The sequence below is a fragment of the Bombus terrestris genome, chromosome 4 (genome assembly GCF_910591885.1).
Source record: "Bombus terrestris chromosome 4, iyBomTerr1.2, whole genome shotgun sequence".
NCBI lineage: Eukaryota > Metazoa > Arthropoda > Insecta > Hymenoptera > Apidae > Bombus > Bombus terrestris.
Genome location: NC_063272.1, coordinates 14,775,842 through 14,801,254, shown reverse-complemented (window position 1 = coordinate 14,801,254; position 25,413 = coordinate 14,775,842). Strand labels below are relative to the sequence as shown.

Genomic DNA, 25,413 nt, shown 5'->3' with positions numbered 1-25,413 from the left:
CTTGAATGCACCTTAAAACTCTGGCAGATTTCTACGAAATCTTCCGTTTCGCGACCAAAGGGAGAAGGAATCGATGCATCTGTGTCCGACCGATCGTTTCATTGTTTGAAGTACATATATGTATGTATAGCTATCCACGTGTGGGACGAATCACGTGTTTGAAAATAATAGGATGAAAATATACCATGGAACGATTCAGGGAATGAAAGTTCTGGTAATAAATCTACGCGAACAATTAACAGGCCTTTTTCTGCGAATTTGATATAAAAATGGTATCCGCCAGCCCCGTGCTCCTTAATTTAATCGATAGATACGTACTTTTCAATTATTTCAGTTACCTACAGTACTTTTCAATTATTCGAGCTAGATATTCGAGATCACTCTCAATGATTTTGATATTGAAAATGCATTTTGTGTGAAAGCTAAAACTCACCGTTTGCCGTGATCGTCCGACTTCTCGCAAGATCGGACTTGTTACCGACTACAATCACTGATCGTTCCTGCGTGTAGTGCTCCCTCCATAAGTAGTTTAGGATCTCCTCCGCAACCTGGAAGCTCGTACGGGACACGGTGGAGTAAACCACGATGCACGCGTGCGGCTCGTAGGTGGACAAAGAATTCTCTACCTACACGAAATTCGTAGAAGTAATTGCATTAGATACTATTCAGGACCTTCGTTCGTCTTGATAAACTCGTTTAAAATATCTTTTATTCGTTGTTCGATTCTAAATCAAAATGTAAAGATTTAAATTTGTTTTTCTTTTCGCGTTCGAGAAACGCCAACCATAGCTCTGCCGCAAATATTAAAAGAAAATACCAGCAAGTCAGCTTTTCCGAGTAATTAATCTTCGGAATTAATTAAAATATCGTTGTTTATTTGGAGTTAATTTTCTTCTTTGATTCGCCTTTCTCAAGCCAGGTCCCGTTACTTAGCTACTAACTTGACGTTTATCCGCCATGTCCATCCACCCAAGTTTTTACTTTTATGCAACAACGTTTCACGGTTAATTGCGTCTCATGTTTATAGAATTTTCGGCAAACTCGCGTACTCGGGCGTAGGTGCAAACTCTTTGAAACGAGAACGATACTTACGCTCATTTCCACGTGCGGATGATCGATAAATACCATTTCCGACTCCTCGCCATCCAGCAAAATCGACACTGTCTTTTCCCCGAACTCGTCATCTGTCAAACATCATAACTCTCTTCATAACACATCAATATGAAATAGGACGATTGAAAGAATTGACGATAAATTAAATTTTGTTCGCGAAGCCTGAAACCAATAAAACTAGTCGGTGAAACAGAAAACACTTTGACAGTGTTTTTTATCGAAAGATCAGTTTCTAGCAGCGACAAAAACAACTGGATCTCTGCACGCTTCCAAATGCGAAACGAATAAAAGGAGAAGCGAAAATGGCCAAACCGTGTTATACATATGATTATGATAAAAATCTTAACGTTCCTAGTCTTTTAGTGTTCGTAGTATACCAACATTATGTGTTTTAACACGTTTAAGCACGTTTAGAATCTAAATTCTACATTTCAGACACCGTTGCAATATATTCCTCTCAGACTAATTTATTTAACTAGCTGTTACGCGAATAGTATCTCGGAAACAACGAACTTACAATATTTTTGCTCGAATCAAGAAAGGATATCATTCTGTCGGCGCGAATATAAATTAGAAAGTATCATCTTCGAGGTGTTAAATGACTAATTATTCAAAATAGAAACACGCGAAGGATGTAACGGAAGGGAAATTAGGTGGGAGTATCGTATAACCACGTGTACAGCGTAGCGAACCACAATTGTCCTGTAATAGGCCGAAGGCTGCTTCGACAGGTAGGTGTACAATACTATACAAGCATGGCGAAAGGCCACATTAACGATCCGCATTGCTAGAGTTACACGAAAGCGCCATTATCGCACGCGGCGAGGATCGTGTTCGTGTGGAACGGAAACCGAGGTCAGGCCATTTGGAAAATCGTCAACGAGATTTTTCTCTGAATTACCAAATGGACGGGGACCGACACTCGAGTATCGTTACGTCGAAACGTACAAATCGAATCGACGATCTATTTTCTACGAAGAAAGATCACCTGATTTAATGGCGAGTATGTCGATTAAAAAATTGTGAAAATTCTGTGATAAGCGGTTGGCCATTTGTCTGACGATAAGCATGATGACGTAGAGCGTTTAACGAACTCCGTTATTAATCATCATTAGACTGTCTCCGAAGAAAGTCTTCCTTCGCTCGTTTTTTCCCACGCAAACAGCTTTACTATAGTACTTAATAAAAAAAAAAAAAAAAAAAGAAAGAAAGACACAGAGCAACCCACGGGTATGAAAATAGCGAACGTGTTAAACGCGAAGATTAAAATTTGTAAAATAATTGACAAGGAGGCACGGTGAAATTTAATTCCAAAATTCTTCATTAAAAATGGTCGGATAATTAGACATACGAAAAAGTTGGCAAGAAACGAAATACTCGTTATATCCACAACCACTGCCGTGATCTCATGCGTGCATTTATAATTAACGTTCCTCCCCGTATAACCGCCAACTCGTTTAACCAAGTTCCAGCGAGCCAGAATTTCTTTCGGTATTTTTGAACTAGCTTGCTACCAGTGGAATACAGTACCTGCATTCGTTAAAAAGGAATAAGAGGAAATTTCGAGTATTGGCTAAAATATTTATTCGTACGCAAAAACATCCCTTCGGTACATCGGTAGAGCGTAAATTTCCCTGAATTTGAACAAGATATGTTTCGAAGAACCACCCTTTCGCCTGCTCGAATACCTTTCTTTTCTTATCCTCGGTGGAAAAGTAGATCTCCAACCATAAAAACTATGGAATATTTAATAACCAAATATGAGGAGACGTATCGTTCGAAGCCTTCTTTATATCGGGAAAATCAAAAGAAATAATCGCGGCGAACTTTGTTCAGTTCTTCTATTTCAGATATGTTTGCTTGCGTTTCGGTATTAAACTCTTTCTACTGGAAAACCAAACGAACGCCAGGCTCTAACCAGCTTGTCACAGTTCCGGGGTTATCGGGCACAATGGTGATACGATGCATACAAACACAAAGAGACATGGCAAAATAAAAGAGAAAAAAAGCGCGATAGCGAAATTATCGAACCGCTTGGTTATGCTGTAGCAACGGGAAGAAAAGAATAGCCACAGCTCGTGACTCGTTTCAGGAGAACCTCGTTATCGTGCTTTAAACAACGCTCAAAATGTGGTTTTCTTTATTAGAAAAAAGAGAGGAAAAAACATAGAGGACGAAAAGAAAATAGGACTCGGAGAGAACACGGCGAAGTAATCCTCTTTTCGCTTCGCTCTATTATTAACTTCGACGCTACACGCGATGTATAGGTGAAATTTAGTTATCGACAGTAACTACAAATACAGAAAAAAGGTAAAAGGACAGGCAGAAAATAACAAACAATAGCTACTAAATTTTTTATATCGATCGACAGAGAATAAAGGATTAGACTTACCCAGGCTAGCATCGTACGTGTTTATGTACTCGCTGGTCATGAACTGCGAGACCAACGCAGTTTTTCCAACTCCGGAATCACCGAGCAGAACCACTCGATATTTCGAGATCTCCTCCATTTCTTCGCTTTCCGTGCTATCCGCTCCCACGCCTTGTCCGCTGCAGCAGGAACCTTCGAACGGCGATCTTTCACCCGAGACATTGCTATTTCTGAACAAAATTTACCGTACAGCGACTATTGTGTTGTCGCGTAGGATCGAGTAGTACAGAAGCTGCGACTTAATCGTAGGAAATTATCTCAATTCGATCTCTGTTAAGAAATATAGAATGTTGTAGGGATGAATTGTAAAATGCTATAAAAATCATGATTTCCACAAGACGGTCTATGGTTTTCGCAGCTACGAGCCCTTCCAGCCCAGATCTATAATTACCATCTATAGTTCAACCAATCATCGATCTCGACTCAATAAAGTCCATCGAATTAATTTCTCGTAAGTATATAGAGCCCGCTGCGGGAGGAGACCGAATCCTATTAGCGAGCTTCGCTCGAACAATGGATTACACGGTTCTTCGTCAAACGTGCACATTTAGTATGTTGCATCTAAATAACTTTCAGTTACGATCGTTGTTTACAGAATAATCCTATTATCTCTCCAAATGCAAAATCATGCCCGTTTCAAGAGAAGGAGAAACACGACACGGAGGAGAAACACGTGAGGATTGTTGGAATTTGCCGAGAATATCGAGAAAATATAACCATTGTCGCAGTGGTGCGTTTTGTTTCAATTTTGCAGATTGCTTCGCTTACAACGATCGTCGACGTTCTCATGCCGCGAATGTTACTGGTCCTTAATTAGAGACGCATAAAAGAAATCTGAATTAATGTTACATATATTCGTGGCGATGCAAACAATCGGTGATCTTGATTGTTTGGAACTGCGATGTAATTCAAAGATATAGAAACTATTTCGAAGAACGTAACAAAACCTTTTGATATTTAGGTGATGCAAATTATAACCGATCAAGTGTAAAACACGAGATTGCACGTTGACGTGATTCAATCTACCACGGAAATTCAGATAAATATGAATTATTATAAATAATACGTTTCGTATTTCTCAGTATCTTCCATATGTACACGAAATGTTATACATTTTCCGACTTTTCTTCCGCGAGGATTACTTTCGACTTATTCGAGGAATCGGGTCATCTGAAACGGCAATGCAGCCACAAAAATAAAAATCGTGGAATTTCGCGACTGTCTCGGTTGTTTTCAGCTCCACTGTTCCAGTCATAAACTCGACAAGACACCAATACCTTGCACAAAAAATTTTAATAAACTCGCATCGATACTCTATCCTTTCTCCATCCTCGACGTTTTCTCGGCAAACGAAAGGGAAAATACGTCTCGACGTGCATCCAGGAGAATGCATATCGTTAAATTGTATCCATCATATCGAGCCTCGTCGAGCGACGACGCAAAGTTTCTTCGTTTTCATCGTCGGCGTCGATGAAAAATCGTCGGTTAATGGACCAAAAAGCTCTCGAATCGAATGTTTCGGCCATCGAGGGTTCTATGGAGTTGAGTTGAACGGTAGGGGAGAGATCGTGGTGAAATCAATTCCAACGGCGATTGAATTTCCGCCGATGCTACAGAATCAGCGGAACATTACACGAAACATTACGTAAATCCGGATAAGTTTTCGAAGCCTCTGGTCGATTACACGCGAGCCAATCAACGAAACGAAAAGATCCGATAAGTTTCAATCATCTCGCTGGACGAAGGTGAAATTTTCTTGATACCGAAACTTTCGATTTATCGTACGTTTGTATTACTTTGTACACATATACAGCAGATGGGAACGAAATACGAACAAGAAAATCGTTCAAGTAATTCACATATCGCGTGGCTGCTTACTGCACGCTGCTGGTGCACATGTGGATCAAATATCAACCCTGTTTGATTTGTTATTAAATTTTCTTTCAATTTAGAACCATCCATATTACACGTACATCTGGTATGTTTGAAAAGAGCACATCAGAAAGGACCTATTTGTCGTCGAGGGACATAGCTATAAATTCGTGATATTTTGAGAATAAAACCATTTACGTCGATGTACAGTCGAACAAAGGTATTCGCTTCTCTATTCCTTCGATTTGCCACTGTGGCAAGATGACTTCCTCCAATCGACTGTCACGTTTCCGCGAGCCCTTATCGATCGTATGACGGGGAGCTACATAATCAAATTTACGTGCATAATGTTGGACACAAAGCGAGCGCGTGGAAAGGAGCGGTTGCCGATTTGGGATTAACGCAGTAATGGCTCGACGTAAGCAGCGAGCTTGTCTCGATGCAATGAAACACGAATTTCAACCTAATAAAACAGAACTCTCTGCTTTCAGCCCCTCAGTTCGATTCAGCGAGTTAAAGTTTTACGATCTTCGTCGCCTTGTAACTGCGTCGGCTAACCCTGTCGAGGAATTCGAGTTTTAAATCGGAATTTCAAGGTTGAATGAGTTGTTCGATCTACAGGAAATTAGTAGAAAATTGCCTGGCATTTTATTTATCGGCGAATAAAAATTGCGAATCGATGCGCGATTGAGTGCCAATGGAGAAACAGTGTGGACACGGTCAAAAATGCCCGAATAATTGAAAAGCAGCCGATATATGTAGCACGTTCCACGCGACTGATTTTAATTGCGCTGCGCGGTGGATTACACGAGTAGAAAACGGACCACTTTGTACGGTCATCGTGATAATATTTAGAATGCTAATGAATCGGGCAAAGTAGCAGGACGCGACGAACGTCGCTATCGCGAATCATAATTCTCATTGGCTCTTAATTTGCTTGTTAAGTTTATGTTTCTCTGGCAGTGGTATTTGCTATTTTTCTGCGAAAACACTGCGTTTATTCGTTAATAATTTACGTTAATAACTTCGTCTATTTATTCCGAGAATTTATAGCCATTTATTCAGAGAAACGCTGTGGCAAGTCTAAAATCTCGACCGACGATTATTCAACTGTTCCTTTTACACGATTTTCAAGACTCGGTCTCGTGGTTCCTCTCGATCGAGACACGCGTCGTGTCCCGGCCAAGAACAATGCTTCGTGCATTCCTCCGGTTTGGCACGTGTGTAAGTACACTTACACGAAACACGAAGATGAGGCTGTAACGTGCAGAGTTATATATAAACGGAGGGACGAGAAAGGGAGAGATCTCTCCGGTAAGAAAACGAAAAACCGGTGCAAATATTTACACCGTCTATTTGAAGAGACGATGGAACGCATCGACTGGGCTCATCTCCTTGGATACGATGTAATAATTGGCGTAATAACAGACGATCACGACGAAAGCGAGAGGCAATCTCCACCGGAAGAATTTCTTATCGTCTAGACACAATGGTAGTCGTTTCTTGCTCGACGATCATCTTTCCAACGACCAAACTTTTTTCTGCAACATCTCCGTCGTGAAATTACACGATCGTCCAGGTTCCTCTTTTTCTCCTTCTATCGTCAGGAAAACACGTAAATTTTCATCGATTAAAAGGATTCACAGAGAGAGAGAGAGAGGGGGAGAGATTAAACGTCCACATCAACGTTGATAAATTGGCGATAATTTTATAGAGAAAATTTTCAGATGAATCGTCGAAAAAAGCGAGTCGAGGTTGAGAGCAGAATCCGAATAGCTCGAACATCGATCTTTGCTAGTCACGTTGAATAAGAAACGATGTTGTCGCATCCGAGTATTTCGATGAGATTGCACGCAAATGGAACAGCAAGAAGTTAGAAACAAAGTTGCATTTATCGAATACAGTGAAAAAGCGTAAAGAAGCAAATGGTTTCGGGTTTCTAAATTATACTCACATAGAGAATCGTTCGCACTGCGTTCCAGCCAACTTCGTTCTAAATGTACGAAACGCGATTTCTTTCAAGCCAACCTTTCGTCGAGTCTATTTTCTTTAACGGTAATCGTCGAACGATCGAATTTCCTCGTAGAATTCGTTAATCCTCGCCAACGGCACATTACCACGGACGAACATAAATTCAGAGTTGGCTGTGCGTAAAAGGTTGACGAGGAATGAGAGGCTGGACGATGGAAACCTTTCGCGTAAGCCAGAGAACCGACCTCCCTGCGTGAAACCTATTTTCCCGGGCTCGTTCCCTGTGGGATCGCTCTCGGTGGTCTAACTAACGCCTGGGCGCAAACAAGTTGTGACTATTTTGAGGGGATTCCTACGATGTTTCGAGAGAACCGTCCCGCGATGATTGTACAAAGGAAAATTCGTTGGAGGGTATCGATAGAAGTACGTCAATGCAAAATGAACGTTTTAATTAAAGAACAATCTCTGTAGCAGGAAACCATTTATCACAGTTTCTATCTAATTTCATCCAATTTTCCATCGAAAATTATTAAATGAAAGTCACCTTGAACGAGCTCGTTACGTCGCGTAGAAATAGCGTAACCTTAGTCATTTTGTTCAAACAAATATAAATAAAAGTACTATTCTAGCAGCAGAATGGTTTGCCAGTATGACGCATGAACGTCATACCAGGCCAATAATTAAAGTTTCCCGTCAAACTTTCCGATTAATTCAACGTTGGCTGACAATTACTCGGCCTAGTTCATATGTCATTTGATGTGCGACGTTTGGACCGTTTCCATGGATGAAAATTCGATTTGCTACAATCACTAGCATGCATGAGTCATCAATTATTACTCGTATGTAACCGTAGAGAACGCTGATCTTCCACGATCGAAAAGTGACTCATCCTTTAGTTCGGAAGATCAGTCTTTAAATTTAGTGACCGATCACCTTGCGCGTTGAAACAGACTGCCTTGAAAGTATGTCGCAGAAAAAAATACGAAGACGATACGTTTGCAGAAAATCTGGCAAAAATTCAAACTGCGTTTCCACTGTAAATAGTGCTCAAACGAGGGTGAAACTCACGAACGTTCGTGAAGAATATGATTCTTAGATTTCGTGAGAATGACTCACTTACATTATGCGAAATTATTGTGCTTTCAAGTAGATATATATTTTTACATATACATATTTAAATGGAAGAATCTCTATCGGAATTTACTTCTTCTTAATATAAACCAGAAGAAACAGAAATTTATAACGAAAGGACCTGCGCCAGAAATAAAAGAATTATCGTCGTAATGAAAACGTTGAATCGACGTTGGTTTAAGAACGTTTCATCAACGCTATAAAAATTCTCATACTTGATCTATCGTTTAACCGTATCTAATTCCTCGATCATGGAGTTTCTTCCACGAACTTCCCTACCGTGACTTTTTCTCATCAAGAAGACGGATTACGAATCGCTATTTTCCTCGGCATTACACAGAGGCAGTTCTTGGAGGCTCCACCAGATGTGATTTCAAAATACCTTACAACTTCGATGATTGCAATGGCTAAGAAAATTCTCAGGTTTCAAAAATTCGCTTTTCGTTAAATTTTGTCCTAAAGAAACGGGAAATTAAATTATTACAAAGATACACGTAACTGATTATAAATTGGTTCCAGTTATCTCGAGTCGTTATCAGAGTACTAATCTTCGACGGCGATGACTAACAATGAGCTAGACGTACGTCGCGGTTGTCGGAAGAACATTGACTCAGCGTCGAGACACGTACGTTGCGAGCCATTCGAAATTCCACGAATATTCCTCGCCGCGTCGTAAAAGCCGCCAAACACGCTCAATATTTTTCACCTTACCCTCTCGCCCCCTGACACTCGTGCATCTTTACCGCCACGTGATCGCGGACTTTCCCTCTCCATCATCGGTTACGGGTTTAGAATAACCCAAAGCTCCGCGGTTCGGACCATTCGTGAGTTCGATCTCGAGTTGTTCGCGTCTCCTTTCTTCACGGAAACTTCCTTTGGGAACCGACTGGCTAAGAGAAACCGACGCGCAACTTTCATTGAGTAATGGAGGTCGCTAAAGGTGCGTGCTGCTAATTTGATTTGGTACACGATCGAATCCTTTTTACTTTTCTAACTTGATTTCCTCCTGTTATTTACGTCCAATCTGGCTTATTTATTTCACTTTCTAATTCTAATTAATGCTATCAGTCATTTCCTGTGAATCGGAATTTTTCGGAATTTGTAAAATAAGATACGATTAAAATAATCATGAATCAATACATCGGATGATGTATTAAGATAGGAATTTGTTCATTTCGGCAGTGAACGAAAACGCTGGTAGCCTCGTCGAGCAATCGATGAACATCACGGCGGAATCAAAATCCGTCTCCACCATGAAATCCTTGGAGAGCGTACAGACCAAGTCCGTCATCGAATCGTCGACATCCATCAAGTCCGTGACCTCGTCGTCGACGAGGGCGCAGCAGTCCATGGAGTACGAGGAGACGATCGAGTACAGCGACTAGATCCATTATCGTCACATCAAATCACAATTAAAAAACAACAAACGGATACCCTTTTGACGTCGTGCCACGCAGGGGAGAGTTGACGCGCGGTATTTTTGACTCGACTCCATCATCGATCCACGTATGATATTAGTGTGTTCTCCCGATCTATTCCAACATTTCCATGTGAAAAATTCGAGAATGAAATAGCCGATGGAAGACACTCGAGAAGCTAGTCGCGTTCTTGTCGACTGCGTCACGCCAGCATGGTTCTATCGAAACGAGATTCAAAGGAAATACGGTTAGTGCCAGGCAGAGAGTCTTTTCTCGCGTCTCGTATGTTGATCTTGGATCGAGTCAGGAAGAACGTGCGACCCAGCTACGAAAGCGGCAGGGAACAGAAGGAAGAACACCAGTCGAGTCGAATAGCTGATCGACGAGTCAAAGCGTTCACGGCCTTTCGAAGTGGCTTTCAAAAATAACCACTCTCTTTTGCACCGCATACCTGATAATGAAAATAAGAAAAATAAGAAAATGAAGGAACGTTTGGAAGCCTCGACCATGAGCTCTGGCTCTCCTCCAATCGGCGCGGTCCCCCGCCAAATAGCGATTCGCCCTTTCCTTTTCTTCCTCTAAGGATCGTCCCTGATCGTATCACCGATCCTCCTTTAAATACGCAAGCCTCTCCATCATTGTCACGACTTGATCCCACATTTCGTTGCAAACATTTGATTATCTTTGTATAATAAAGTTTCTAAGATACTGTTCTCTGGTTCGTTCAATGCCGATCTCTCACGTCCCCCATCTATAGCGAGCGTTATTGTTGCCGTTTCAGAATAGCAACGAGATTGCTGGTTACCTAAGCGATGTGCTTTCAAAAGTAAAAAGACAGCTCGTCCACATCCATGCCCTTCGTTGAGAACCGTAAGCTGATTGCACGGCTATCTCGAATCCTCACAGAAAAAGAAACGAAGAGAAAACGTTTGGAGAATCGTTGAGCGATTGCATTTTGTCCGTATAATTTTTCAGAGTTTTTTAAACGACTGATTGCCAAAAAGTGCTGGAAACGACGCAACAGTAATTTCGTCGACTGTCGTTAATTTTCATGTCACCCTAAAACTTTCGACCTTGGTCGAACGCGTGCAGCGATTGCAAAAGGAACGTCATCGTTCCTGGTCATGGCGAGTCATGGACGTCCGACAATTCAGCTGGGTTCAACGTCGTTTTCGAGATCCAATTAAACGATGTTAAATGAAAAACGTGAAAAAGGGGCAATACGACCGACGTTTCCTCGTTTATGATTGCTAATATCTCCCCCTTGCGAGAAACGTATTCGAATTAAAATAGAAATCGACCCGTCGACGAAAGCGAGATTTCTACGCGATCGGCAAAGGTTACTCCAGCCCTTCTCATCGATCGCTTTATTCCATTTGTCGATAAATCAAGAATATCTCCGTTTAGATATAGGATACGATTATGTCATAAAAGATAAAGAGGAAGATTTCTTCGTGCATTTAAAGAATGAAGTTGCAGTCGATTCATTCTCGGTAGCGACGAATTAACTTGTTCGCCTAGCGCGTAAATTATCCGAATGAGACGGAAAACGAAGGTCGTTTATTAAATGACAACAAGTAGAAACCGGAAGTTCAAGCAAGGATGATACATGCGAAGATTTATAAACGTCATTTCTCAAACGTAAGAAACAGAAAGAGAGAAGTCTTGTTTAAAGGAATGATATCAAGAAATAAATTAGAAGATCCGTGAGAGAGAGAGAGAGAGAGATGAATTTGTTCAATGAAATATATATGACAGTACGTAGGCGTTTATTAGTACACAATGCAGCATCAAAAACTAACGTTGAATTTTGCGTACCGATTCAACTTGCACGACAAATTGTGACTGTAAACTAATCACCGGGTAACAATTTGTTGAAATATACAGTAGGATATAAAGTGCGAAGTTAACAGTAGGAACTCGGTTAATTCACTTGTTGCCGAAATTAAATGGCACTCTCTAGGGGGACACGCAGCGGCCGCGGGCGAAAGTTTAAATCGCCAAGGTTCGAGGGCTTTCTCAGTTACGACTTCTAGTTTAGGGAAGACAGCCGGCTAAACATGGAATGCTGGAAGCGTGGAACAAGTTTCCATCTCATCGAAAAGCGTGATAAATACGGTGGAAAGTCCGCGAGAAAATGAATATCAGGAAACCATGGAAAATGTCCAGAAATGAATTTTCCTTTATCTTGACAGGATCGCAGAATTATGCGCTAAAAATACGTAGTTGGCAATTGATCGCTGGCAATCGGAAGATCGAAATTTAGAGATTTTAAATTTAGTTTGGTACTAATAGGAGGTTGATATAGAAGCCAGAAATTTCATCCGTGTTTTCATTCGTAAGAAAAATAGCTTTCAAAGTATGTGGTTTGGCCATAAAACAGCTCCTCGTAAGAGGCAATTTTTTCCGTATCTTTCAACATAGCCGAGATATATCTGCAGGATAAAGATATTACCTGCGCCGCGTGTACGTGTAGTTTCCCCCATGCGTTGACTTCATTTATGAAATTTCTCGTTTACTGTTTTAAAACACATCCTGACGAACGTCCATTAACCGAAAATCATAATCGAAATTATTTTCCACTTCGACGTACCTCCTTCCGTGAACTTTCACTTTTTAATTCTTACCTAAATGTCTTCGTTAGAAAAGGGGCCACGCGTTTTAGCGTGATCGATTTGTCAAGGATTTTATCGCGACGCGAACGCGATTATCTTATCGAACATGGTATCAGGAACGCGATCCCCAAATAAACATGCCCTTCCTGTGCTTATCACCGGCGAATTAAATTTTCAGCATGGTAGCTCTGATTGTCATAAATTTTTATCGTGACAATCAGTTTAACGGGGACGAAGTACAAGCGCCATTGCCATGGCTATGAGCGATTTTTCTCTGTCAGGGAAGGGAAGGGAAGGGAAGGGAAGACTTATGGCCTCTCGTAACGAAAGTCGAAGGCAAACGAATGAAAGCGCGAACGTAGCGCCACGATACTACCTCTACCTCTACCCGGTTGGAAATGTCATGTGCTCCATGGTCGCTAAAAGAATGAATTTTCGAGAGACGGAAGCAAAAATCAATCGATTTTCTTTCATGACTGAAACAGCTTGTTTTATTAAAAGCGACTAGATCGAAGAGCTTAATTTACAAAATGATTAATTTAAACGATTATTATCGCAATTCTAATGCGTAGAAATTAAGGATACGGGGATCGATATCGTTGGACTGAAATATACCGTTGAAGACGATGGCCGAGGTTGACTCGAAGGTATTCGAATCATAGTAGGGAAGTCGACAAACGTGCTCCATTAATTCCGTTTCCGCTGAATCCTCTAATAACCCCACCAGTACAACGAGATTCTCTAGCGGGTGAACAAGTGTGAAAAACGATGAGGGGCGAGCGATGCAAATTGAGGGACAAGTAAGCGTATGATTAACATACTGTAATTGAAATTACTGTAGTCGGATTCGATGCCGAATGCCTCTGGAAAATATATATAATACAGAGAGCGTCGAATCCATGTTCTAATTGATTTCTGTAAAAGTTGGAGAACAAAAGAATTTTCCGGTAATATTATAATGTTGAACGAAATATCGATGTTTTAAATTTACATATTTAATGGTTGAAAAACCGAGAATCAGTCACGTTGCGATGCAATTAATTATTTAGCAGGGCAATGACATGAAAATTGAAATCGGTCTGATAAGTTAAATCCCGGTGGTAGAGAGTGATCGATGGAACGAGCATGTCGCGCATTTTGCCCGTCATTGTTCTCGTTCTAGATCGGATTCAGCGCAATTCAATGGAAACGAAAAGAATCAAGAATACTGATCCTGCATACGGAGGAGCGCTCGATTATCGGCTTTGAAATTCCCGAAATTGTAGATCGTTCGCTCGTGCGACGCGCATTCTATTCAAAAAATACTAGAACGCGATAAGCTTCAAATTTTTTGCCCAGTGCTCTGCACAATCAAGGCACCATACGAATCCTTAATTTTTCAATTTTCGTACGTTTCGCTTCGATTATTTCCTACTGAAACATACTTATGACGAGTTTTCACAATCGCATACACGAAAAAACATAACTCTTAACAAGGGTTAATTACCTGCTACTATTGACAGAAGTGTTGCTCCTGCTACGTCTCGAGATAATCGAATCACCGCGATTAACGACGCCTTTATGGGTGATGCTGAATGCCCGAAGTCTATACAGATCCTCTCCTGCTCTCGGGTTGTACGCTTTCTCTGGTAAACTATGTACTCGCGGCCTGATGTGATCTGGCACTGAAACATATTGACAGACAGTTAATTAAAGCCAGGCCATTAGTTCAAATAGACCAACAAACAATATAAACAGATATCGCTCGGACATTCGATTAATTAGATAGTTATCTTCGTTTTCCATTTGCTCTCTCGGTTATTCGTCCTTCTGAATCTCTATGAACGTAATGAACGTCAAATAAATCTCTTAAAAATTTATCAGCAAATATATACATATACGTAAAAAGAGTATCACGCGTGAAGAAGAAAACAAATAGGGAAATTTTAAGAATAATTTAATCGAAAAATGCCGCAAAAAAGGTATTACAATAGGACTGTCCTCATCGCATACCAATCGAAGACTGACTCTCTTTCCGCTGTCCGCGCATACACACGATTCGACTATCTAGTCGGTTCGCGCTTCAAAATACTTTGTCTTACTGCGGTTAATGTTTCTACATACTTACATACATATTCGAAAGTGACGAGATCAATTTTAAGCCAGGATTACAAAGACGTTTCATACGTCGCGTATTGTACGTCGCGTTTTCTCCGTTGTACGAATGGATGAGTATCGTATACGCTGCGTGTTACACGCCGACACTAAACATTCTATCGCATTGCCAGCGTGCTGTGTTTGCCGCGTGCGACACGCGACAGGCAGCGTAAAAAATGTCTGTGTAATCCCAGTCTTAAAGCAAAGGGTACACGAAAAAAAAAGTAAATAATCCGATGGAAGAGTGAAAGGCAAAGAGCTTGATAAGTTCACATCTGGTAAAAAGAAACCCTCGATTTACGTTGAACAAACTACCATCATTTTTTTTTCTTACTTTTGGAAGTTCTCCAATTATGACGTGACGCACAGTAAATATACGAGCAAAGCTTTCGAAGCTTCGAAGGCTGTTCGAACAGCTTGCTAACTTTTCAAACGTTTTTTTTCTCCCTACTTACCAATTTTGGTTCACTCTTCTTCTTTCGCTCTTAAAATATAAAGGGAAAACTGTGTTCTAATCGTCGTTTTATAATGCGTGAACTTGAAAACTGTTTACAATCGCCATTTCGATCACCAAAACTCTCGAATTCAAAACGAAAATTCCAGCCCTGTAAACTCCGCAGGATTTCATTCCCTTTTTCAACGCGGTTTAATGCAACCGGTTTCCAACTAACTTCCACGGGTATACCATCCTATTCAACTTTTTCAATATTTTTCTGTGGGCTCCATCGCATCGATAAATATTTATGTAGGTATAATGTAGTTTAGTCGAACGACTATTATACGTGGAGAATTATAATCTACGTCACGTTGCATGTACACATATTTGAATAGAAGTATTACTTAGCAGAAATGCGAAATGAAGGGAGACCTTAACGTTCGGACGTAATCCAGTATTCAAAGGGTCTGCGAAATACCATAACAAACCATGGGTCTTCGTTGGTTTACAGTGCGGTCACAACCAGCTCATGCATACTACATCAGATCCTATGAACCACCCAGGGAATGGCCAATCATGGAATAAATTTCTGTTCAGAGTCTTGCAATTATTTCTATAATATTTTTATTTATAAATCCCTTTATTATCCACTTAATTAAATCTTCAACAGAGCCCGTACCTCGGATACATTCAAAAATACTTCTACCACCTACGCAATACGTGCTATTCGTTGTTTCATCTGCGATAAGTCTGTTTCATCTGTTGCAACGAATAGTGTTCATCCTCTAATTTATATCAATACTATCAATACGTTTTAAACTCTCGTCTATTCTGATTTGACAATAGAACTGTTGTACTATTGAACCACAAAACACGTACCACAGAAATAAAAATGAAAAATTAGAAAAAAATTGCCAAAAATTGCATGATCTCCTTGCCATCTATGTCCAACAATGAATAATCGAATTCTTAGTGGACGAAGCAGATGAAAATGGCAGCTGAAAAATCGTTGCGTCAAACGAACAGCCACAGAAGAAATAATTTTACCGGTAACCTTCGACGAGCAACAGTTCGTTAACATACAGGGACAAGTTCCAAAGGTGGATGAAAATTGAACCAGGAACACGTGGCGTACACGACGACCGACAAAGCGGGCATTTAATGCGGTTACAGGTCGACGAGGCACTCAAGAAGTTCGTCTCCCGAGCCGAGTATCTAATTACGGCAACGACACTGGCTAAAACTTTGCCTAGTCGAAATTAGCGGCAAGTTTTCATCGATTCGAAGGGAAATTCCAATGCCCTCAAGCAATCGGAAGCTTAGACGCGCAAATGGGAGCTTCGATGACTATCGTTTGAAACTACGAATGAAATCCGATCTTCCAAGGTATTTCGGAGGTAAGTGGAGAAAAGATAAAGCTCCCGCAAATTGAGAGACAGCGAGGGCACAGATTGAACTTGTTACTACGCTCAGACTGATCTAGAAATAAGAGTACAACGAGGCAAATACAACGGAGGGATTCGATGAAAAAGTAGTACAAATGCATCTTCCATTAAAAGCGAGATAAGTAGAGAAAACAACATATTAATTACGTTGAGAACTTTGTCACGTCTGTAAATCCCTAAGCTTTTAGCAGTACGTGTAGTAACATGTTTTAATACTTCGAAGCATACGGATTTCTCTGTTAGATTTTATCCTTATTTAGATTTTTCGACCATTAACAAAAAAATTAATAATTCGGCGAAAACAATCAAATCTTAAATTTTATGTCAATTTTCTGAAGGTAAAAATAATTAAGCTTCAAGTTAATTTAAATCTAACTCGCAAACATTTTCGGCTCGTTTTTCTTGTTTTCTCTGAATTAAAAAACAACGGTAGCTCCCATGAAGCTTAATTGTCCACAATTTAGGTAAAAAACACAATGCCCGAAGGCTTTCTCGAAACAGAAGCAGCACAAAGAAGTAGAAGGCGGTGAATAATTAAACCGGACGCAGAGGAAATGACGAAGCCAATGGAGAAAGCAGGAAGAATCCCGAGGCGTTCGAGACAAAGGCGACCCGTGTCTGACCTAGCCCATCCTATTCCACTTCGTTTATCCTATCGACGTATATATCATTGCGTCGCATCGGTTCGGTTCGTCTTATACGCGTCTTATCTGAGGAATCGTAACGATAAATGGGAATATCACCGGTCTCGTTCCTCCCTCTAAATATTTTCAGAATGGCAAAAATACGCCGAGGAATTTTTGTCAACAAAAATTCGCAATATTGCGCGTGCCACGAGAAAGAAGCCGATCATAAAAGCATCCGACAAAAACCACGTTATCAAAGAACAACGCTCCCGACTGGCGAGCGTATCTGAGCATGTACATTTCCGCGATCATTTTTCCCTCTTGGAAACGATTGTGTCGAACGTTTTGTTGTCGGTTATCTTCTGGACACCCACATTTCAAGCGCTTACTCGTACCTTTTCCTCTTATTCACTACGTTATATTTTATACCGAAGGACATTTCTCCGCTTTGAGATTTTTTTAATCGTATTGGTTAAAAAACAAGAGGAAAAAAGAGAAAGGAATCGAAAGGACGACGTGTATTATCGTTTAACCGTAAACATTTATCCTCTTATCGTTGGATATTCTGTATATTTAAATCTCTCATAAATAACTATATAAACAACTGCAGTCTAGTTTATCATCATAAACACGGGAACAATAATTTACATGTGGCATCAATTTCCTATTTCCGACCAGTACTCTCGGTTATTAATGAGAATCCGCCCGCCAGCCAGGAAAAAACTTATTATCAGACGAGATTATCATGACGATCTACGAGAACGTGTCTCATTTTTCCTCGTTCTCCTCTCTCCACTGCTATTTCTCCACCGGTATGTAACTGGTTGACCAACACGGCTTCCTAACATCGCTAATCCTAATATCACATGTCGACGACGGTTTTGTTCCATCGACAGAGGTCGTCGTTGGCTTGGTTATTTGTGGAAAGTATTTACCCAACGGACGTCGGCCGCGTAATTAATTTCCGCCGTGCAGATACGGCCGTCTCGGATACTCCTGGGTAATCTGTCAGTTTGATATGTTCCGCAGCTCCAATGCCGCCAGGAAATCCATTCAAGGGTAGATCTACAAGCTATCCCCACCGCGAAACTTCGACGCACGGGGGCAGAGATTACCTTCGCGATCCTGTTCGCGATATTACCTAACCCTCGATGGTTCTTCAAGCGAAGGAAGCGGTGGAACCTTTCCTTTTCCACCCTCGTCGTGTTGAAACGCAGATGAAAAAGCGTTTTCAATGTAAATTGAGCTTGAGCTCCGTGGCATCGACGCGAATGCAAAGTGATCGGTGTGACTGAATCTTTTTTATTTCCCCTTGTTTCTCGTTAAAGCGCAACAACGTTTTGATGAACGAATAGACGTTAGATATTGGAAAAATTCAAGATTTAATAGCTTCGTTCGATCGAGAGGAATGTTCATAGGGACTTGCATAATTAATTGCTCAATGAAAGAATTCGGCGAGACCACGTTGAACATCGTGATTGCACGATAGTTCATTCCGCGGCCCGCTGTTAGATTCAGATATAAGGTGACATAAATTAGACGTGTATATTTATTTCGTTGGGAGAAACCTCGTTCCACATTCGAATTGCGTATTGAAAGTTTTAAACCAGGACAGGCAGCTCGGTGCCGTCGCCGCTTCCGATACCATTCAAAGTAAACAGTAATGTACGATTAAAAACGCCGGTAACAATGGTCGATCTGATAACTTGACCCCGTTCTAGCGAATCTGCCGCTCAATTGTTACAACTCGGTTACAAAAATTGACAGGAAGAAAAATATCGTGAAAATTCCTACGTCTAACTAAAAGCTGGAATGCCTGATAAAGTTATACAAGTAAATATAATTCTCTGTCATTTAAATTGCTCCGAAGAAAGAAAGATCCAGCAATGATAACAATTTCTTCCGACCATGAAACACGCACAGTCTGCTTTTACATAATAATCCATCAAGGATCAAAAATGTATTTAATATAAAAGCTATTATACTGCTGCTATATATACCAGTGAACAGAAAAAGAATTTCATACATTATAGAAACAAAAGAAATAACCGCAAACGAAATATTAATAAAATCCTTGAAATGTGCTTTCACAACCACGATCTTAAAACCAAAATTTAATAAAGTAAATTGAAAATTGACTGGAAAATGTCAGCCCTGTATACAAGGTAATCCAGCTGCGTCTTTCCACTCCATCTTTACGACGTCTACCACCTGCCACCATCTACCGTCCTTAACCGCGATCAACGACCAGAAGACCGAAGAAATATCGCATTCGACAGCCTTAACGATGGAAATACGTGCTTACCGGGTAGCTCCAAGAAATTGGAGGTCCTCCGCTGCCTGGCGCGGGGGTGAGCGCTGAAGTTCAACGGACCCACGTTCTCATTGCTGACGTTCGACAAATTGGAGCATTGGCTGTCGCGGGAACCCCGTCTGGACGCGAGGTAGGCTGCAACACAGAAACGTCTCGGGCAATTTCATCAAATGCTGGCCGGGAATTCGCGTCGCGTACAAGGTTCAAAGGGATTTGTCGCGAATAAAGGCGATCTAGAATCCCTGGTAATTGCTCGACGCCGTTCTTAATGCCCGTGAAACGCGCCAAACGACGATTCCCCACGATCATGGCGATGACCGCTAACCCCTGACTTTGATCCTGTTCCAATGCGTGAGCAAAAGCTATGTGCCTAGCTCAAGGGATTAAAGATCGAACGGTATTAAAGGATTAATCGCTCGAAATACGCGGATCAGCCTTTCGTTCCCGTAAGCAAAAAGAAAGTTCCCGATGGCAAGGGAAAAAAGGAGCACGAGTGGGAAAGGATACTGGCTGGAACGAATAGGACGAAAGCTGGTTTTATTCGCCGCCTTTAAACGAAGATCCAATTGGGATTGGTAAGACGGTCTGGGGAAAATGATTACGTCGAGCCAACTTTTAGTTTCTCGGTAGCCCTTTCCTTTGTCTGCCGCGTGACGTGATTAAGCACAACGCGAAAGGCTGAGGATTATGGAAAATACGTGACGCGAGACTCGAAGAACAAAGCGACTAACTCTGAAACACACGGGCTAATAACGACGTTGCTATTAATTCCAGCGAAGCGGAGGTAGGAAGAACATCATGCACGGTAAGATGGTTTAAAGCGTTGTAATTATGATCTCTGTGCCGTGCAGCCGCGAGAAAACGGGGACGCAGTTTATACAAAACAGAATACTCTGACTTTAAGAACAATGGGATGTTCCAACCCGTAAGCAAATTACGTTCTCGCTGGTACCAACGAACCGAGAAGCGCACCTGGCGTTTCCGAAATATATGGGAAATTCCACTCCTCTCATCTTTGACGAATCTGACTTCTTCGAACAACCGTGTCACGTGGCCGAGTCGTCGTTCACGTTTAGCTCGATTACGAAACAATTGTCATCGATTACAAATTGATTAAAAAATTTAACTTCGGAAGTCGCGTGGCTCGTTACCGCGTTGCACGCTTCGAACCACTCGGGGGAATCAGTGCGAGATGCTACCAGCATTAATTAAAACCGATAATCCTGCCATCGCACGTGACATTGAAAAGAAATGGAGGGGAGAGGAGAAGGAGGAATCGGTAAAACCGATGGAGTAATGGCTAATGATTTTAATCCTATCGACGATCCCCCTCGTTGATCACCACGCGAGAGAGCGTTGTTCCGCGGATGCTTCAACGGCTGAATAATTAGAGGTGTCCGGAAAACGATGTATCTCATTACGAGATAATATAATTTGCGATTTCACTGGACACGAGACCCGCCCACGCGATAACGAATCGATAATTAACTCTCTTTGCCTCGTGCAACGATAGCCCCGTTAATTGAATCTTTTCCGCGCTCGTTGCACTTTGCAAAGTCCTTTAAAATACGATTCCGGAGATTCTTTCGACGAGAGAATTGCCAGTCGACAATACGCTCCCGAAGATTGACCCATTTTGATCCAATAAATTTTCAATTAAGACTTCCATGCTCTTTTTAAGCGAACTTTTGACAAATACAATAGAGGACAACTTTATTAATATCCTTGGAAAAACTTTACTGGAAATGAATTTTATTTTGTTCGAGACCAACGGTGAGCGTACCATTGTGTGATGATTTATTTTACTCACCAAGACCACCCTTCATGGAACCTCTTCTTCGAGGGCTAGAGAGCAAAGTCACCTCCGTATCCGCGTCCCCCATATCAGTCAAGTCGCTGGTCGATCTCCTCGACATATTTTTTCCATTTCTCCCATAAACATCCTCCGTGTTCTCGTTCTGACTCTTGCTAGATTCGTTTAAGCATCCTTGACTGCGATTAAAATGACTACTCTTCTTGCTACCCTTCTTACTATTCGGACTGTCATTTTTATCTCGGTAAGATCCTTCTACGCAAGACGTTCCGGATTCATTGGTCTTGTAATTCACGTTGCTCTGGTGATCCATAATCATTTCAGAGTGCTTTAGACTAGACAATCCGTGAGTCAAAGAGGTGACGATAGTCGGAGACATGGGATTTTTAGAACCACTCAATCCGAAACAAGAACTTTTACGATGATCGAAAGATTTCAGGTTTTTGGAACCGAAATTCGAGGAACTAGGAGACCTGACCGGCACTATAGGCGAGACAGAGACCGGACTCCTTGGCGGATAGCTCATGGTCTTTCCCAAATTTTTTCTACACTCGGAGAATTGAAAAATAGGAGATTTTCTATTCGGTGAGTGCAACAGGTCCGGGGTCGGACTCTTTGGACTCCTACATCCCTGACGAACGTAATAACTCGGACTTCTGGGCCCTCGATCGGGCTCGTTCAATCGTCCAAACTCCTCGAAATCGAAACTTGTATTGGGTGTCTCCGGATAGTATTCCGGAGGGAACTCAAAAACCAATGGCGTGCCCGGTGACTTGCTCACAGACAATTGCGTGGGACTTCTGCGTCCTCCGATCGGGATTTGAGGTAGTTGCGGTAGCTGACGGGGACTTCGCGGGGATTTTAGATGTATCGATTGTCCGGGACTGTTTGTCGCCATCTCAGCTCGATAACTCGATGAACGTCCTTGCTATCCCTTTTGATCCCTGCTTGTCCTTTGCTTATTAATTCTTCTTGCCTTCGTGATTTTCTTCTTTTTTTAATTTACCAAGCGAAAGCAGAAAGCTCCTCTGCCATTGCGCTTCCACAATGATGATGAAACACGATACTCTTTGTTGTGCCGGCTCGCCACGAGTCTTCCCCGAACAGCGCGCCAACCTTCCGGAGTGGATTGAATTTTCATCTCCGCACCCAATTGTCAAGTTGCTGTCCCTTCTACGATGGTTCTCTAGTCTTTTGCTTTTACGCACTGCTATTACGGAATGACGCGGTGATTCAGAGAACAGCCCAAAGGGTGAGAAAGGATCTCCGAGAATTCGTCTGCAGACAAAGAGATTAAAGGACACGCTGGACCCTTAGAACTCTTAAAAAAAGGACAGACCGATGAACGCTTCGTATCACATTTGCCATTCGAAGCAACCACTTAAATAGAAATTGAGAACGTTGATATTATCGTGCTATAAAAATAACAAAAATATCCTGTTATAAATATCGTACAAAATTTACTTCTTAATGGTAAACAGCAACGTCAGCGTGTGTCGAAGAGTAATTTTTTTGTGATTGGTATATAAAGGACAGCAGAGATGCCAATAAACTTTTGTTCTTGGCACAGCTACGGTTTCCTAAGGTCAAACAGACCTCTTCAAACACCGTGGACGCTTGCCTTCGCTATCGAAGGTAACCGAAGTGCGGCAACGCGACGATTCGCCTGAAAAACGATCGGCTTGCGGTGAAACGAGTATAAATAAAAAGAATCTCGCGAAGATATTTTATTTCCCTTCGGCTGTCGTAAATTTCTTTCTCGTTTCAAGCCAATGATAAAAGGGAAGCGTCGACTAAGAGAGAATCAACTCATTCACCGCGATGTTTTGCTCAAACGCAAAATTTATATGAATAATCTTGCGCGCGGTAACGCAAACCTCTGCAGTAATTTCGTAAAAACCGGGCATATCGCGTTTCCCTTTCATCTTTGCTGGTTAATTACCAACCCATCTGAAATCAATATTACGAACTGTGAGCCCGTAGTTGCACCGTGTTTTCAATTACTTTTTATTCAACTAGATTTTAATTAATATGTGAAAATATTATAACAAGTTACAAATTTAATACGAGTTATTGACAGCAGCTCGTGCTGACGTATCTGCACCTAAAGTAGTCGAACATTCTAAGTGCTCGTGCCTCAATTATTGTCCTCGATTCGACAAACAAACATTTGAGAGACTTCAATCTCACCAGTCGCTTCGGTTTATCGCCGAAGAATTAACCTGTTGATCGTAACCGCTCGAGAGATATCTTCACGCTACATTGTTCCAACTTCTTCGGTAAATTTCAAATTTTTCTCTTCAGTCCGAACGATCTCGTTAGAAACCAACGACACGCAGACTGCCGAAAATTGAGAACACGAGGAAAGCGGAGAACGTTATGTCGAGTAACGGAGCACGAAACCACCGAGCTACCTCTTCGACAGAGGCTACCGCGTTACTGAGGGGTTGGAGCGTACGGGCCGCCATCTCCACCCCGCCAGCGACTTCACCCTGCTCGACCTCCCACCTCCAGCGTCCCCGGGGCTTCCTTTCTCTTCGCACGTGTCTCTTTATCAATTCGATCCATTTCGCTTCCGTGACTCCGCGGGATCTCCGTAGCTCACCACCTGATGATGGATTTCATCTTTTCGTTGAAGGAATAAAATAACGGTACAAATGTCACGTGTTAGAGGACTCTTTTGAGGTCCATTATTTTCCAAGAACACCTGAGTTCAATGAAAGATAATCCTATTTAACAGAAGCTGTTTATGTAAGAGAATAGATGGATATCAGGGGAATGATGTTCGATTTGAAATCGATAGCGCAAATATTCCATTGTATCGATTTCTCTATCCACGTTGAAGATTTCCGCCTATGAATTTACGTTATTATTTTGGTAATCCGTTATTACCATGCTCGAAAAATATTTGCCAGCGTCCGTTAAACATATATGTTAAACGCACAAAGGGAAACAACCGGAACTAATTATTGATATATGAATTGATACATATTTCACCTTAATATCAACAAACAGTTCGTATTCATAATAAACCTGTTGCCAAGAGAACAGAAACTTGCGATACGATTTTGATATTTAAATTAAGAGTACAAACAACAAGTTGTCCTTGCAAATCAGACAATTTTGCAACGATAAACGTTACATCTCGATGCTGGCTTTTTCCTAATCCTATGCACGGTGAAGTTTTATTGGAACGACGGAAATTTTATTCGCTAAGCGGATGCAAAGGCGCGCAGCTTTCCCAAGGGAAATTGGATTCTCGTATAAAACCGCAGATACTTACTAACGTGGCAACGGTCCCTTTAGGGTAATCGATGGTTCACGACGACACACTATATAAACGTTCGCTGAGATTGCGCTCGAATTTGCACCGCAACGTGTGGTAACTGCTCACGGATCAAGCCCTGTGCTTGCGGTCAAACTTCGGCAAACACGACCAACAGGTAAACGTGGAACCAGATTGTCAGAAACAGACACGATGCAGCAATTTTCAAAGTGGAAAATTGCCCTCGAAACACGGTCGATGATCGGAAATATTACTTGTGGATCCATCTTCGTTGCATTTATCAATCTTATATCCTACGTTAAAATTATAAGAGTACGTTCGATATAGATTCGTCTTTACGACACGTGGTCAACCAGACTTCCAACTAAAGGCAATGCCATTGAAAGACTCAATAGCGTCCATTGCGTGTGTGGTTTAGGAATAATTCGAAAGTATTGGAATGACATGAAATGTCATCGTTATTTATCAGATCGTGAGGGAGCAGCGAAGAAACGAACTGAATTCGTACAAGTTACGCGCTGATGAGGAAAACGAATCACGCGCCCTTAAAATATCGATTGGCTCTTCTTGAGGATAGTTTCGACTGATTGCCAGTAGGAAAATCGCGTCTATCGTTTGAAACATCGTCGCAGCGCGTCTTTTAAACCATAACTTTCATAAACTCAAGAGAGATTCCTGCTCTGTGCGCAAAAAATTAGAAACTATTCCCTATCCAAACGGATCTAATGGCAAATTATCATGTTCCTGGTATTTAAAAAATTTCCGCTATCGCTAACTGCCAGATATCACGTTGATAATGACGGCAT

The 25,413-nt window shown here is 41.5% G+C and overlaps 1 protein-coding gene and 1 long non-coding RNA gene across 3 annotated transcripts in view; one reads left to right on the top strand and one right to left on the bottom strand.

Annotated features, from left to right (window-relative positions):
- The window catches only part of LOC100642322, a 32,928-nt gene that overhangs the window by 3,290 nt on the left and 4,225 nt on the right, over positions 1–25,413 (bottom strand). The window contains exons 1-7 of one of the 2 annotated variants that reach the window (XM_003394876.4): positions 23,512–23,758; positions 21,319–22,599; positions 19,500–19,643; positions 14,038–14,215; positions 3,506–3,714; positions 1,093–1,184; positions 434–626 (exon numbers count right to left, since the gene is read on the bottom strand). In XM_003394876.4, coding sequence (XP_003394924.1) covers positions 434–626; positions 1,093–1,184; positions 3,506–3,714; positions 14,038–14,215; positions 19,500–19,643; positions 21,319–22,219 — 1,717 coding nt within the window. In that variant the 5' untranslated portion in view covers positions 22,220–22,599; positions 23,512–23,758. Of the gene's footprint in view, positions 1–433; positions 627–1,092; positions 1,185–3,505; positions 3,715–14,037; positions 14,216–19,499; positions 19,644–21,318; positions 22,600–23,511; positions 23,759–25,413 lie in introns of those variants that run through there. The other variant, XM_048405243.1, reaches the window with a different exon arrangement.
- On the top strand, positions 8,164–10,649 carry LOC100642921. Its single transcript, XR_001098636.3, has 2 exons — positions 8,164–9,458; positions 9,701–10,649. It is a non-coding gene; the product is annotated as an uncharacterized LOC100642921 (long non-coding RNA).